Genomic DNA, 14244 nt, shown 5'->3' with positions numbered 1-14244 from the left:
TTTTAGACATTTACATAACCCTTATGGTGTATAGCACACACACATACGTATGTAGCACATTTATACAAATGTTATTTTATTTAACGTGATTCCACTTTTCATTTAAGAAATATTTTATTTATTCATTTTCTTTTATTTTTTTATGTCTAGCTGTTACTGCAACTGGTGCTCTTAAAGGTCCAGTGAGCAGGATTCAATGTAATTTAGCATAATGTATTTATATCTACTGATTAGTTTGTCAGTTCTAGGCTGCTGTACAAACATGGTGGACTTAAGTCTGTAGATATAAGAGTTCATCTAATCTAACAAAAATATAATCACTTATTTTCAGGTGATGATACATTAATGAAAACAGAGTTATGAATATTATATTCCATTTCTGCCAATAAATCTTATTTTATAATCATATATCTGACACATTTATTGTGCTGTTGAACCTGCATGACAAAAAAAACTGAAACTGACTGAGAAGAAAGACGTCTTAAGATGAAGTGAAGAATTTGAGTTTTAAAACCATTTCTGCCGATAACAGCATACTGTAACATCTGAACATCATGTTTTGAAATATCACAAACTAAAAAAAAAATCCAAACATTAAAGGGATTCTGACACTCTCTGATAGACAGACACATGTACAGTAAAATAAACAGACAGCAGAACAGCAGCAGGTCAGGTCCTCCAGCTTTACCCTCTAATCTGAAACCTGTTCTCAATAGACCAGTTCAAAGTTCTATGAAAATCATTGATGATGCAGGGGAGATCTTTTTTTTTTTTAAAGCGCACATTAACTTTACGAGTTAAACCTTGATGGGATTATCTGTAAAGTTAACGATTGTCGTATGTACTGGAATTCCACAGAGTGAAAACGGAGAATGAGTTGAGACATCTGACAGCTGCAACACAGTGACACACCTGAAAACTCTGAGGTCATAATTGTGTTTTATTAGAACAACATGTCCTTTATACATCTAGAAAAATACAATAAAAATGAACCTGCCAAAGTTATCAAACACAACAGTACAGAGGGCAGACCGAGCATCTCAGTCATAGTCCGGAGAGGTCTGCACCTCATGAGTCCAGATACAGGGAGTTAGTCATCCTGGGGGGCCCCCTTCAGACTGGACCTCTGCTTCTTCTGGTCCATCTGGCCCATGACGCGGTACAGTTTTTTACGTGCCTCCTTCTGTCTCTTCAGCTTGGCCTCCTCCTGTTTCTCCTTCTGCTGCAGGAACTCTTTGTGTTTGGCGTGCTTCACCGTGTGGGCTTTCTTCTTCTTGTGATGGTGGACTGTGCTCAGAGCGTTGAGCAGGGCTGCCACCTGAAGAAACAGGTCAAGAAAAACAGTACAGAGATAAAGTCATGTTCTACTGCAGGGAGTAGGCAGGGGTCTTGTTTTGGACATTATTTCTATCAGTTATGATCTGAACAAACAATAGTGTTGATGTTGTCAGATCAGTGTTAATCAGTGATTTTTTAGTGAGCCTGTAGCTCAGACTGTAGTGTGGTTTCACTCACCTTCCTCTCTTGGGGCTCTCTGATCACACTGGGCCTCTGGAGGTCTTTGGGCGTCTTTCCTTGAGGTTGTTGCTGTTTGGGTTTGCTCTTAAATGGCAGGGCCTTCTGGAGCTCCTTGGGGATGTGGAGGGGGTTGAAGCGCCTTTGGGCTCGGACCACTGGCTGTAAGAGAAGGGAGATAGATATTGACACATTAACTCAGGATTTATGTGAAGTAGGTCTGCAGATGCTTTAACTGCAGGACAACTCCATACAAAGTTTTACCGTAAAGCTAGGCAACACTAAACTTGATATATACAGATTCAAACAAGTGCACAATAAAATACATGACTAATCCTAATCCTATCAAATCCTCACATTTTGTTTGATTAATGACTTTTTAATTGATCAGATCAGGTGTTCAGAGATCTGTCAGTCTACTCCACCTTGTACAGAGAGTCCGTGTTGGGTTTGTTGCGGATGCCGAGATCATGTTTGAGCTGTCCCACCGTCCTCATGCCCTCCCAGCTGTCCTTCTGACCGACGGGCAGCAGCAGAGAGGTGACGGGGTTGTAGAGCTGAGGAACAGACACGGGATACCAGGAGCGCAGGAAGACGATGTCTGCAGAAGCAAACACATCCTCAGCACAAAGATGCAAAACCAAGAGCAGCCCAACTCGCAGGAGTACGCCAAGCACAACCACTGAGTGACGTCTCAGCGGATTTACCTTGCAAAGATGGCATGCAACTTTTATCTCATTAAAGCAGTACCGTGACAAAAAGACACTCACCACTCATGAGGAGGCGGTCCTCAAACGTGGCTCGGTAAGCTCCAGGTGGGGTGGACAGTGCCTTCTTTATCTGACCTCTGACCCCTGATACTGTCCGTACAGAAGCACCTTCAAATTTAGCTACCTCCAGCACTGTGTTGAACATGCCCTGTAAACGCAGAGAGAGAGCTCATGTCAAAACACAGGAAGCAGTAACAACAGAGAACAAAGCACAAATACAACACAGGTGTCGTGTTCTGAGTTGACGTGTTCATATATACTACTATATGTAATATAATAAGAAACACACAAACACAAAAAATGAGGAAACATGTTCAGGAAACACAGCCTCAACAGTATCATGGTCTGGGATAACAGCCAGAAAACATTCATCGCCAGTGGTGACTTGTGTTGCCAGGTTGCCTTGACCAGATCATGGAGAAGTCATGCACACATACACACTCATGAGTAACACACACATTTCTGTGAATTTCTCATGATACTTTGAACATTGACTATGTGAACAAAGTTCAGGATGTTTGGGTCCATATTTGGTGATTTGGTTATGAAACAGCGATGTAAGAATGGTTATAAAAAGCTGTGAAAATTGTAAGTAAAGGAGTTCGGATTGGCAAGCAGCAGTCTCCATGTCTTTCTTTCATCAAGTTTTTTGGGAGTTTTCTCCACAACACAAGCAAACCAAACAGCTGCTGCACCACGACTCTAAATAAATCATGAATGTTATGTCAGACTGTTTAAGTTCAGGACACAAATTGTGCTTCATTTGTATTGTGACATGTCTGTCTGTGCTGTACATCAGCCTCCAGTAAACAATGTTTCTGGAACAACTGATCAAGTAATGCTGGTTACACACGTTAATTATGAACTTAACTTGGACTAAGTTAAATTAGTTATGCTGTGGGTCAAGCAAACACACAGGGGCCGCTTCTTCTGTGTAACATGACTACTTTAAAAGGTCCAGTGTGTAGAATTTAGTGGCATCTTGTGGTGAAGATTCAGATTGCAACCACCTGAAAACCTGTCACCTCTCCTTCTCGGTTCAAGCATGAAGGAGAAACTACAAAATGATGGTGAAATATGTAAAAAAAAAAAATTATAATAATAATAAAAGAAAACATAAAAGGTCCTATGTAGAGCCAGTGTTTGGTTTGTCCCTTCTGGGCTGCTGTAGAAACACAGGTTCAAAATGGTGGACTCCATGGAAGAGGACCTGCTCCCTCTGTAGATATAAAAGTCTAATTTTAAGCTAACATAAACATAACAATTTTTACATTAATGAAAACATAGTTATCAATATGATATTCCATTTCTGTCAACAGATATCCTTAAATGTTACACACTGGACCTTTAATGTCAACCATGGGACAACTGAACTGACATCATGTCATACATCATATCGCTTATTAAATGCAAGGTGTATCATAAACTATAGTTCCTGTTCTGAATAGAATACAAATACTTATTAATTAAATGATACCAATTCTCTAACTAAATCCGAGCAACACGAGGTCATCTACAAAAATAAATCTCATCTACTAACTGTATTGATCATATCCAGCCTGTTTCAGTAGATTTAAATGAGACTTAAAGGACAGAGAGAGAAGTGAAGGATTGTCTTCCTACTTTGACGAAACTTGTGTTCTTAAAGATCTTGTAGGGGTAACCGATGAGTTTGAGCTTCTTCACTATAGTCACAGACTTATCCAGGTCCAGGATGACTCCTGTGGCAGCAATACGGAAATTAGCCTGCAGAGAGAAGATGGAAAGATTTTAGAGCATAATTCTATATGAATATTTAGTCATAGCGTCTTTTAACCACATGTGAGAAACTGACAGTGTTGTTACTTTTGAACTGAAGCATCACACTGATCCTAACTGACTTACTTTAGTTCCTGTTACTGACTGCACAGCCAGGAAGCCAGTGCCCTGCGGTGTGACAGGACCTTCAGTGACACAAAGGCAGAGAGAAGATTAGTTATTGTTATCACATATAATTCTAGACTCATTATACAGGAAGAAATGATTTCTACAGACACTCACAGATGACTTAATAACCCATTTGAAAACAATATATGACAGTACATGAATACCTATCACACTGGCTATGTGTGCAAGTGTAGTATTTATCCATTAATATTGTAATGAAGGCAGGGATGCATGTAGGGTAAGTGTTAAAGGGATAGTTCAGGTTATATGAGGTATTTCTTCATAGTCAGTGCATAAATACAGCAGGCAGCAGTCAGGACGTCCCCACCAGACTTCATGGACAGACAATCATTTCACCCCACAGAATGTGTGAGTATCTGGTCAACTGCTGCCTTGTTCAGTTCCTGTGTTTGTGACTTCTGTGTTTCAACATGTTGGTTTCTGAGGGCCAAGAAGTAGACCAGCAACTCCTGTGTTGTGTGTTCTGTGAGCTGAAGTTAGTTTTTTTATCAATGAAGTCTGATGGCTTTGACATGAGCAATATGACTGCTTCAGTTTCCTGTTGAGAAGGTTTGTAATCCAGGTAATGAAGTGAAATACTCCTACTCATACTACTACTGCTTTTTTATGAGGCACGAATAAGTTGTGTTGCAGCACCCATCTACAGCAGTACATTGTTTAGTTTCTATGTTGGTCCTATTGTCTGCTCCTCCAAACTGCCAGCTGCTGTCTACACCGACTGAATGTGATTATCTTATGTGGTCATTTTATCAGCGTATCTGAAATACAAACAAATATTGGCTCATCACAGACATGTCTTTGTCTACATCTTAGGAAAACTCGTGCAGACAGACCAAACATAAGCTACCTAAGAAAACATGTTTCATCTTTACTGATTCATTTGGTGTGTGTTTGAACTGTGTCTCACCCCAGATGGAGGCTCCACAGTGCATGTGCTGCGGGGTGTATTTGAGCAGGCGGTGGCGTCCATTGTGATCCTCGATGTGGTACAGGGGGATGGTCTGGAAGCGCCTCCAGCCTAATGACAGGATGAGGGGGTCTCGTGTCTTCAGGATGCGGCTATGCCAGCGGTGTTTCTTCAGTCTCATCTGACACACACACACACACACACACTTTAGATATGAGCTCATCATTTTAAAATGTTCGCACAGAAATCTAAAAGGACTATAGGAGATATTTCTCATGTCAGACAGGACATGACAGAGTACAAGAAGCAGCAAGCACACAGAAATCGTATTATGTTTGATAACACAAGAGACAATAAAAGCCAATAGCCAATAGTCTAAGTTTATTTTGATTTTCATCAAGTCATTCTAATCAGAATATTATATTATATATTATATAATATTATAATATTCCACTGACCCTGCTAACACATGTTAACATGTTTCCTATACTTCCCTGTGACAGGAGAGCGGAGGAGAGCGGAGATCAGCTGCTCTTAAAAAGTAGTAGTCTGTATTCACTGTGCACAGTTTTGAATCGCAACATGGAAGCCATCACAGAGACTATGAACTGGAACATGGTCACCATGCCAGATCCTATCCACCTTCCAACTCCTGAACTGTTTTATATTTTACAGCCTGTGCTTTTTATTGTGTATTGCCTTTTTAATCCTTGTATTTCTATTGCTTTTTATCTTTGTATAGTGTCCTTGGGTGTTTTGAAAGGCGCTTTGAAATAAAATGCATTATTATTGTTATTATTACCATTACAGGATCGATGGATAACATCAAGAACAACCAGGATATGGGTTACATCATGGAGAAGCTGACAGTTTTGCAAAAGCAAATGGATCGTTTAGAAAACCACTCTGGCTAAGATGGCCCGTAACGTAAAAGAATGCAGCTACTCGCCCCAAGACCAAACAATTCCAATCTTATCTTGACCTCCCCACACCTGCAGGGCCTTGGCCAAGACCACTGCTGGAATAACAACTCCCCCACCTCCCACTGACACTTGTTGACTGTTCTGCCATGACCTGATCAAGGCTGTCTCCACAGCAACTGCCATGCCATCGCCATAACATCTGCGGACTGAGACTCCATGATTATGTTGCAGGGCGGGGCACGTCTCCAGGCCTACGCACACATGCACACATATACAGATATGCTTTCACTGCCCCACCCCCATCCCCCCCACCTTCACCGCTTTGCTCCCCCCAGCCTGTCAAGGTGGGTCTACACCAGCGCTGACAACGGCTGCAGGTCCAGGATGGCTGCATGCGTGCTGGGCTTTCTCAAACCCCCCACCCCTCTCCCCTGGTTGCAAGTGATGTGTGAAACCTCACAGGACATCCTTGGGCACTACGAGTGCTCATGTCAGAATACAGTGAATGCAGTGCACATACCTGCAGGTATCCTACGTTGCCCTCACCAGAGCTCAGACCTCCGAGGATGATGGGATAATGGGGGTCGAAGTTTGTGACAAACTCGCAGGGTATAGAGGAGATTTCTAATCTGACGTACATTCCTGGTCGGAAGCCTTCGTACTGCACTCTGGTCTCGTCATCCACATCCTCAAACTCTGCTCTGTTCAGCTGAGGACAGAATGCAGAGACGTATTTTCAGAAATAAGACAAGAAAATATGAATCTAATAAATATGATGCCAGCACCTAAAGTCTAAATCTTTCTCAAATGAATGAATACTGTTGGACTCTGTTAACCACAGGAGCACAGGACTGGAGAGTCTCTACAGAAGACCTCAGACCAGCTGTGGTACCTCAGCCTGCTTCTGCATCTCCTCCTTCAGGTCATCGAAGTAAGTGGCATCCTCGTCATCGTACTCTGCGTTGAATCGCTCCTTCAGCCTGCGTTTCTTCTCCAGACGCTTGTTCTTCTGGACCTGCTCATCATCCACCTTCACCTGACTCTCCTCAGCTTCATCATCATCATCATCAGCTTCATCATTCTCACTGTCCTGCTGGTCAGAGGGTGAACAAGACAAAAAATCATCCAAGTCAGAAAACTAAGATGTATGAATGAGCTTGGTACACACTGGGGGAAGAGGAAATGGAGAGAGGAAATTACAGTTTGGTGTCATGATTCTATGGTACCATGGTACAACCAAAGTCAAAACACAGCACGGACATCAGACTATATCCTAAATCTTCCACATAAACACGACATACCTCAGCCGGATCCTGATTTCCAGTTTGTCCCTTGTGGACCTCTCCTGTTTCCAAATCCTCAAAGTCACCATACAGCTCCTCTACACACACAAAACAACAGAACTCTATGAAAAACTCATTCTTTGCTGTATTTGTGGATCGTGTATTTAAGCAGTCAGAAACAAAATTGCTGTTCACCAGGAAAGGCCCAGTTACAATGCTATCCTCCTTAACTGAATATCTATATCCAAAGTGCTCAACCATGTGAAGTCACTGCCTCAAATGTGTTACTGATGGTTCAACACTCACCTCAATGATTTTAGTCATTAGAATTGTTTGACATCTAAAATTGAAATCAGTGTGTTTGGATGGTCTCTTACCGTCCTCCTTCAGCAGTGTGGCAGCATCTTGGTTTTCGTCCCACTTCCCTGTCACAAAGCAGTCCCTGATGGAGTTCAACATCTACAACACAAACAAACAGGGTGACCTTTAAGTATACAAGTTTCATTTCAACATCTTTTTGATAACACCAGTGTGTTGGCACCACCCTACCTCCTCCAGGTCCCAGTCGTGGGAGGTGTCAGGGTTGAAACGGGAGCAGTCGAGAGCATTTGCTTGGAACTTCTTGCTGTTCTGAGGGCGGCTAACTCGAAACAGGCCGCCCAGCTCCTCCTCCTCGTCCTCAGAATCAGCTGCCTCCGCAACTGAAAATGAAAATAACGATTGTGACACTGAAAATCAGACGTATGCTATCGCATGGTTGAGAAATGTATATTCACAGACAGACATTGTAGCTATCATAAACTTTGTTTGTGTTTCCACATGACCTCAGACAAATAAACATCTGCTGACACACAATACATGTTAATATTCAAGTTACATTCATAAGCCACAGCTTACCTGATCCATAAACCAATTTTCTCAGATTGGGGGCAGCTTCTTGTTGCCGTAGAAACGCTTCTGATGCTTTCTGCTGCAGACCCTCCTTCCACCTCAGAGCCCCTGTGGACAGAAAGAGGAACACCACAAAGTTATTCAGACTGGATTCAACCAATGAAAGCTGAAACATTCTGTGTCCTCACAACAACAGGAATCCTGAAAGAACTCCATCATCTGACCTGACACATTAAACAACAAGTGACTCCATGTACAGATACACAGGACGATGAGCCCGTATATCCGCAAGTTACTGTGAAGGTGACATTTAGTAGTTGTTCTGGAACTTATAATCATATCACATCACTTTCACCTGCAGAGAACCTGGACTCAAACAAACTGTCAATAAAACTGGTGGATTTATTTACCCTCTTCCTCCTCCTCTTCCTCCTCTTCCTCGCTCTCACTCGCTGTCTGTTTCGTCAATGTAGCGTTGGCTGCATCCTCCTCCTCCTCCATCGACTCATCTCCGGACTCTTCATCATCTTCCTCGTCCTCCTCTGAACAGTGTCCAGAGTCTCCTGTTCTGCCAGCCTCCCTCTCCTCTTCACTCATCTCCAGCTCGTCTTCGCTGTCAGCAAACACCGGCATCTCTTCCTTCCCCTCCTCCAGCTTCTTCTTCTTCACCGGTGGAGTTCCGTCTGATTTGGCTCTTGCTTCTTTCAGAAATGTGGACAGGTTATCCTCGTCTTCATCTTCGTCCTCTTCCTGCTCCTCCTGGTCACTGTCTGCATCATCCTCATCATCGCTGGAACCGCTCTCCTCCTCTTCCCCGTCATCCTCATTGAAGACCACCTTCCTCCTCTTTCTCTGGATGTTAGGGTCCCAGACATGCTTCTCCTGAAGACCACCGTTCTCACTAACACACAAGAAGGAAAGTTTATTACTCTGTGAAACACAAGGCTGCTAACTATATGCGTTTATATGCGTTTGTTATGCCCACACCATCTCTCATATACTGTATATTTTTATGATAATAACATAAAAGCTTCGATATGAGATAATCTTGCTTGACTTTTTTGGCCACATTGGGGCAGCAGAACAAGCTGCTGCTAAATGCGAAGTTCAGTAGATAAATTGATTAAATTATTATTTTTGGAATTAATGAATCTGCTGGTTATTTCGTCAACATGAAATGTCAGAAAATGCTCAAATAAATGTTAATCAATGTTTGCCAAAACCCAAGTTGACATGCTCAAAATGTTTTCTTTGTCCACAAACCAAAGATATTCAGTTTGCTGTCAGAGAGAACGAACGACTCCAGAAAAGATTCACATGAGAAGCTGAAATCAAACTTTTTTTTTCTTAAAAAATGACTCAAAACAATGAATTTATTATCATAATCTCATGTCTCTAGTGTCCCTCATGACTGTTGTCGTACAAAACAAGTGCAGAGAAAGAGACTGGAGCTGCGAGGCGCCTCACCCGCTCTGCTCGTCGATGTCTGTGGGGTCCAGGAAGGCCGAGCCGCTGAACAGAGAGACCTTGCTGGCAGCCATCTTGGCATCCAGGGTGGCATGTGTGTCAATAAGAGACTGGACCAGCTCTGTGGTGGGACGCACCTCCTCCTGCAGCAGGGAGACAAGAACCAAGCTCACACCAACTCCAAACACCACTGTGTTCAAATGTAATGGCAGTGCATAAACACAGATGCACTGTCACGAAAGATTAACACACACACACACACACACACACACACACACCTGCTGTTGATTGACATGATTTGCAGGAAGGTCGATATACACAGCGTCCTTGTCGTACACGACTCCTCCCACCCCAGCCATGGGTGCATAGAGCAGCCGCTCCTTCTCGTTCAGCGCTCTCTTCTTCTGAGCATCAGGCAGTGAACACGGGTCTGGCAGGAAGTTCACATCTGCCACCTGGAAGTCTCCAACGCCTGCAGAGTAAACAACAGGCAAACACGTCATTGTACACGGTTCTATTAGTTTACCAACAGCCTCTGCTTTAGACGTCAGATATCCTCTGCGTTGGTGTACCTGGGATGTGGACTTGGCCTTTGTTTTTCAGATATGTTCCTCGCAGGTAGCCGTACAGTGACACTGTCCGGTCACACTTGGGGTCTGTCCTCACCTTCTCAGGGTCTGTCAAGTCCTCCATACTGTTTGAATGCAGAAAAGAAGATGGAGAAAAAAATCTTTGAGTGAGTATGAAGTCAAAGTATGCAGATAAAAAATATACACGGTGCTCCTTCAAAATAAAAGTCTGTCGATGTGACTCATGACAGCTGAATCAAATATCATATCAGCCCTCTGCTGGACATTTACATTATAACACGTCATTCCGAAGTCATGGCATATGTTCCTGCTAAGCTTGGTCACACAGCCTGAGAGACAGCCTCACACCGTGGAATGTAGCTGCATCTTTACAAGGAGTTGATGGATCGTTGTTCTCTTTCACATCATTCATCTCCAGTTCACAGAGCAAACACTGGAACATCTGCTGCAGACAAACTGCTGCAATGGATCACTGTGATGAGGGTAAAGTCACGCGTGTCTCATGTTATTACTCACCGGTCGACCAGAACATAAGGGTGGGAGGTCTGCCACACCAGAGGACGAAACTTCATGACGGAGATGAAGCGGCCGAGGTTCTTCACTTCCTGAGTCTGATATTCACCGTACACCATGCCAGACAGATAGAACAGCTTGGCCCCCTGATAGGTTCAAACACAACACACATATAGTTTAGCTTATAGTTCGAATATAATAGACACAATATGAACAAAGCTGTAAACATGTGATGATGTTTACCTGGTAGACTTCAGTCCAGAAGCGATGTTTGAGGTTCTTCTTGGTCTTCCTCAGCGTCTTGTTGTTCTTGAATGCATCCAGGTGAGTCAGCACGCCCATGATACGAGGGAAGCCGTGCACCTGACAGATGTTGAGAAACTCAAAAGTCTCCATCTCAAATCCAAAACTGGCATCGATCAGCATCAGAACCTGGAGGGAAGAACACAGAGTGTGTTTGAAAAGTCTATTCAAATTAACCTATTGAGCAACTGAGTGACAGCAACATGCATAGAGTTGACTATATTACAAAGCACACAAATCTATTTATATTAACTTCATTATACATTCATTAAAGTTCTTCCTCACTGTGAACTGAAAAACTCACCAGGTCAGCCACCTTAGCGAGGTCAATCATTGTGTTTATGTCATTGTTACACTCCATGAAGGTGAGCCGCCGCTTCTTGCCTAAAGAATACAGCAAACGCAGCAGAGATCACTTATCAAACACGAGACATAATCAAGCATTATAGTTCAATGTCTGATGGTGCACAGACGGCCACACAAAGATCAACTATTGCCTAATATGTCACATTCTTTCCAAATCTCCTGTTTTTGTGGATTATGACATTTTTCTGAATGAGCTTTTCTATCATTACTGTAAGTAAGTTATAAATTCACATTTATTCACATTATAATCAATGCATAACAATAAAAGAACAAACAAACTGTCCAATTAACAGTGAACTGAATAACTGTGGGAAGTTTGTGTCAAATGAGTGATTTGGATTAATTTTTCATCAGAGATACGATGCCGATATATATTATATATATATATATAGATATATATATATATATATATATCTGTGTCATGTGTTCAGCATGGTCTTATCCTGTCACATTTATTTAACTTGAAAACAACAATTTGTGTGTTGTTTTTTAGCATAACAATGTCATGGCTATCCATCCAATATTTGTTGAGATATTTCAGTGCTGGCCAGGCAAGTATTTGGTGGTGTAAAAAAATAGTGTCATGCCGTGTCAAATTAAAACTGGACAAATCATGGATCGAACTTACCAGAGACGATGGTCACAGGTCCACATATGTCCCCAAGCTTCTGACGGGTGAAATTTTTGATCAGGCAGCGGATCAGGGTGCTCTTTCCCACCTTGGGGGGCCCAACCACAACAATCACAATTGGAGGAGGTTCCAGGGGAGTCCGGTCCACAAGGGGGATGTGATGTTTTTTGGCCTTTATGTCCTGAGCCCTGAAGAAAAATAGACATGTATCATCATTATCTGTTATTCCTACTTAAGATCCATTATTAATGGATTTATGTCTAATTGGAAGTGAGCATACATGTCAATAGAGCCTACAGTTCATCTCAGCATATCTGACAGACACTGAAAGCCCTGAGGACCGACCTGTGGAAGGTCTTGGCCATGCGCACGGCGGACTGAACCGCGAACGCTTTGGGGTTGCGTCTCCGTCCATCCTCTTCTGTGGTGCCTCCCTGCTTCCTCAGCTTCTTCTTCTCCGCCTTGGGTCCGCTGTGCTTCTGCTGATGTCGCTTCTGTTCCTTAACTTTGCCGTCCATCCTGTCCGCTAAAAAGACAAACAGTATTTTCACAGAGGCTGGACAGGGAAGGACAGACGCCCAGTGAGAATGAAGGTGCTGGGATTTATGACAAAAAACAACAGCGACCAATGTGATATTCAATTCCATCAGAGGACGCTCACTTCACAAAACATCTAACCTGACACCTACAGCAGAACACCATGAACAATGTAATGATCGGGAGAGACACAAGTGTCAATACTTTGACCGGAGTAATCCACACTGAAAACATTGTTGCTGACATGACTGCTTCTTCAGATGAAGTGTTACAGAGAGACATTGTGTGTTCTCTTTGTTAAATAAAAGCTTGTGTCGTCATGCAGGGACACATTACTTTGTCTTTGCTTCCATGTGTACATACACCTTTAAACACACACAGCCCATCTGTGAGGCGTTCAGGAACCTTTCTAAACATGAAACACTAGAGGGAAGATGTCTGCTGGCTGTGCTGTGAATTAAAGCAGTGCAGCAACTAACACACGATGAGCAGGTGGAAGTACTAATACTCACTGCAGGGGTACAGTATATCATATAGTTGAACAGTTACAGTGTAGTGATTCATGGATTCATATTCCTGCTGCATTCATGTTGATCACTGTCATCACTGTGTGTGTGTGCAGCACTGCATCATGTGTGAGCAGCAAGCGTGTGTGTGTAACGTTAGCAGTCAGTGATGGAGCATAAAGAACAACACACACACACACTGCAGGCTGTCTGTCTGTCTGTCTGTCTGTCTGTCTGTCTGTCTGTCTGTCTGTCTGCCTGTCTGTCTGTCTGTCTGTCTGTCTGTCTGTCTGTCTGTCTGTCTGCCTGTCTGTCTGTCTGCGTGGAGCAGCTGTTGGAGGTGTGTGTTAAAGTGAACACTGTGTGTGTTACCTGCAGATGATCTGTTGTCTCGCGGCCACTTTTTCCTTCTGCTCTCACATGTGTAGCATGACCCCCGACCCGGAAGTGTACGGAAGCGTCACGTCGTAGTAAGACCGAGTGGAAACACAAGATTCTACAAGGTTCCGCCCGCACAGCGTCTAAAACAAGCGCGCCCCCTGGAGGCCAGCTTCAACGCACACAGCCTCTGTCTGTCCAGTGATAACTGTTTTATATTAAAGTGTTTGTTTCAAACAGACAGAGGTCAAAATGAGTGGAGGTGAAGGTTATTATAACGCAGCTGCTTCCAATGGCAGCAACAGAACCTTAATTAGCATCATTAGTAACAGCTGTGTTTACCCTACTGTGAAACACTATTAAATATTAAATATGAAATATTACAGCTGACCATAGTGTACACTGTACTTTATTTTCAATACAGAGGAGATAAAATGAAACTGGTTTGATCTTGAATAAATAAAAAGACAATAATAATAAATAATACATTTTATTTCAAGTGCCTTTCAGGACACCAAAGGTCACTTCACAAATCAAACAAATAAGATAGGAAAAGTATTCAAATGAAGCATATCTAAATAAGAATAAATCAATACAACAAACTGCCATATGCTAGCTTGAAGAGAGAAGATTTCGGTTTATTTTAAAACTCAGCGATGGATTCACACTGCCTGATGTCATCTGAAATGTGGCTGAATGCTCTCTCTCACATGGTAC

General features: G+C 42.7%; 1 protein-coding gene across 2 annotated transcripts; it reads right to left on the bottom strand.

The window, feature by feature from the left end:
* Positions 1 to 920: 920 nt before the first annotated feature.
* bms1 (BMS1 ribosome biogenesis factor) lies at positions 921 to 13649 on the bottom strand. Of its 2 annotated transcripts, none has more exons than XM_010737638.3 (23): positions 13522 to 13649; positions 12452 to 12632; positions 12104 to 12294; positions 11414 to 11493; positions 11050 to 11238; positions 10810 to 10952; positions 10276 to 10397; positions 9982 to 10175; positions 9704 to 9846; positions 8647 to 9137; positions 8243 to 8344; positions 7895 to 8046; positions 7723 to 7804; positions 7364 to 7443; positions 6955 to 7155; positions 6583 to 6771; positions 5140 to 5320; positions 4170 to 4228; positions 3909 to 4031; positions 2286 to 2433; positions 1941 to 2116; positions 1516 to 1677; positions 921 to 1318 (listed from the first exon to the last, which is right to left on the bottom strand). In XM_010737638.3, the coding sequence occupies exons 2-23, from the start codon at positions 12622 to 12624 to the stop codon at positions 1091 to 1093; spliced, it is 3609 nt and encodes a 1202-aa protein (XP_010735940.3). In that variant the 5' UTR covers positions 12625 to 12632; positions 13522 to 13649; the 3' UTR covers positions 921 to 1090. The 2 variants fall into 2 exon arrangements, with proteins under 2 accessions (XP_010735940.3, XP_019126785.2); XM_019271240.2 differs by having other exon boundaries at positions 6955 to 7152.
* Positions 13650 to 14244: the final 595 nt, after the last annotated feature.

This window comes from Larimichthys crocea, chromosome XVI (genome assembly GCF_000972845.2).
Source record: "Larimichthys crocea isolate SSNF chromosome XVI, L_crocea_2.0, whole genome shotgun sequence".
Taxonomy (NCBI): Eukaryota; Metazoa; Chordata; class Actinopteri; family Sciaenidae; genus Larimichthys; species Larimichthys crocea.
Note: the sequence above shows the minus strand (reverse complement) of the source record. Positions and strands in the feature narration are given on the sequence as shown.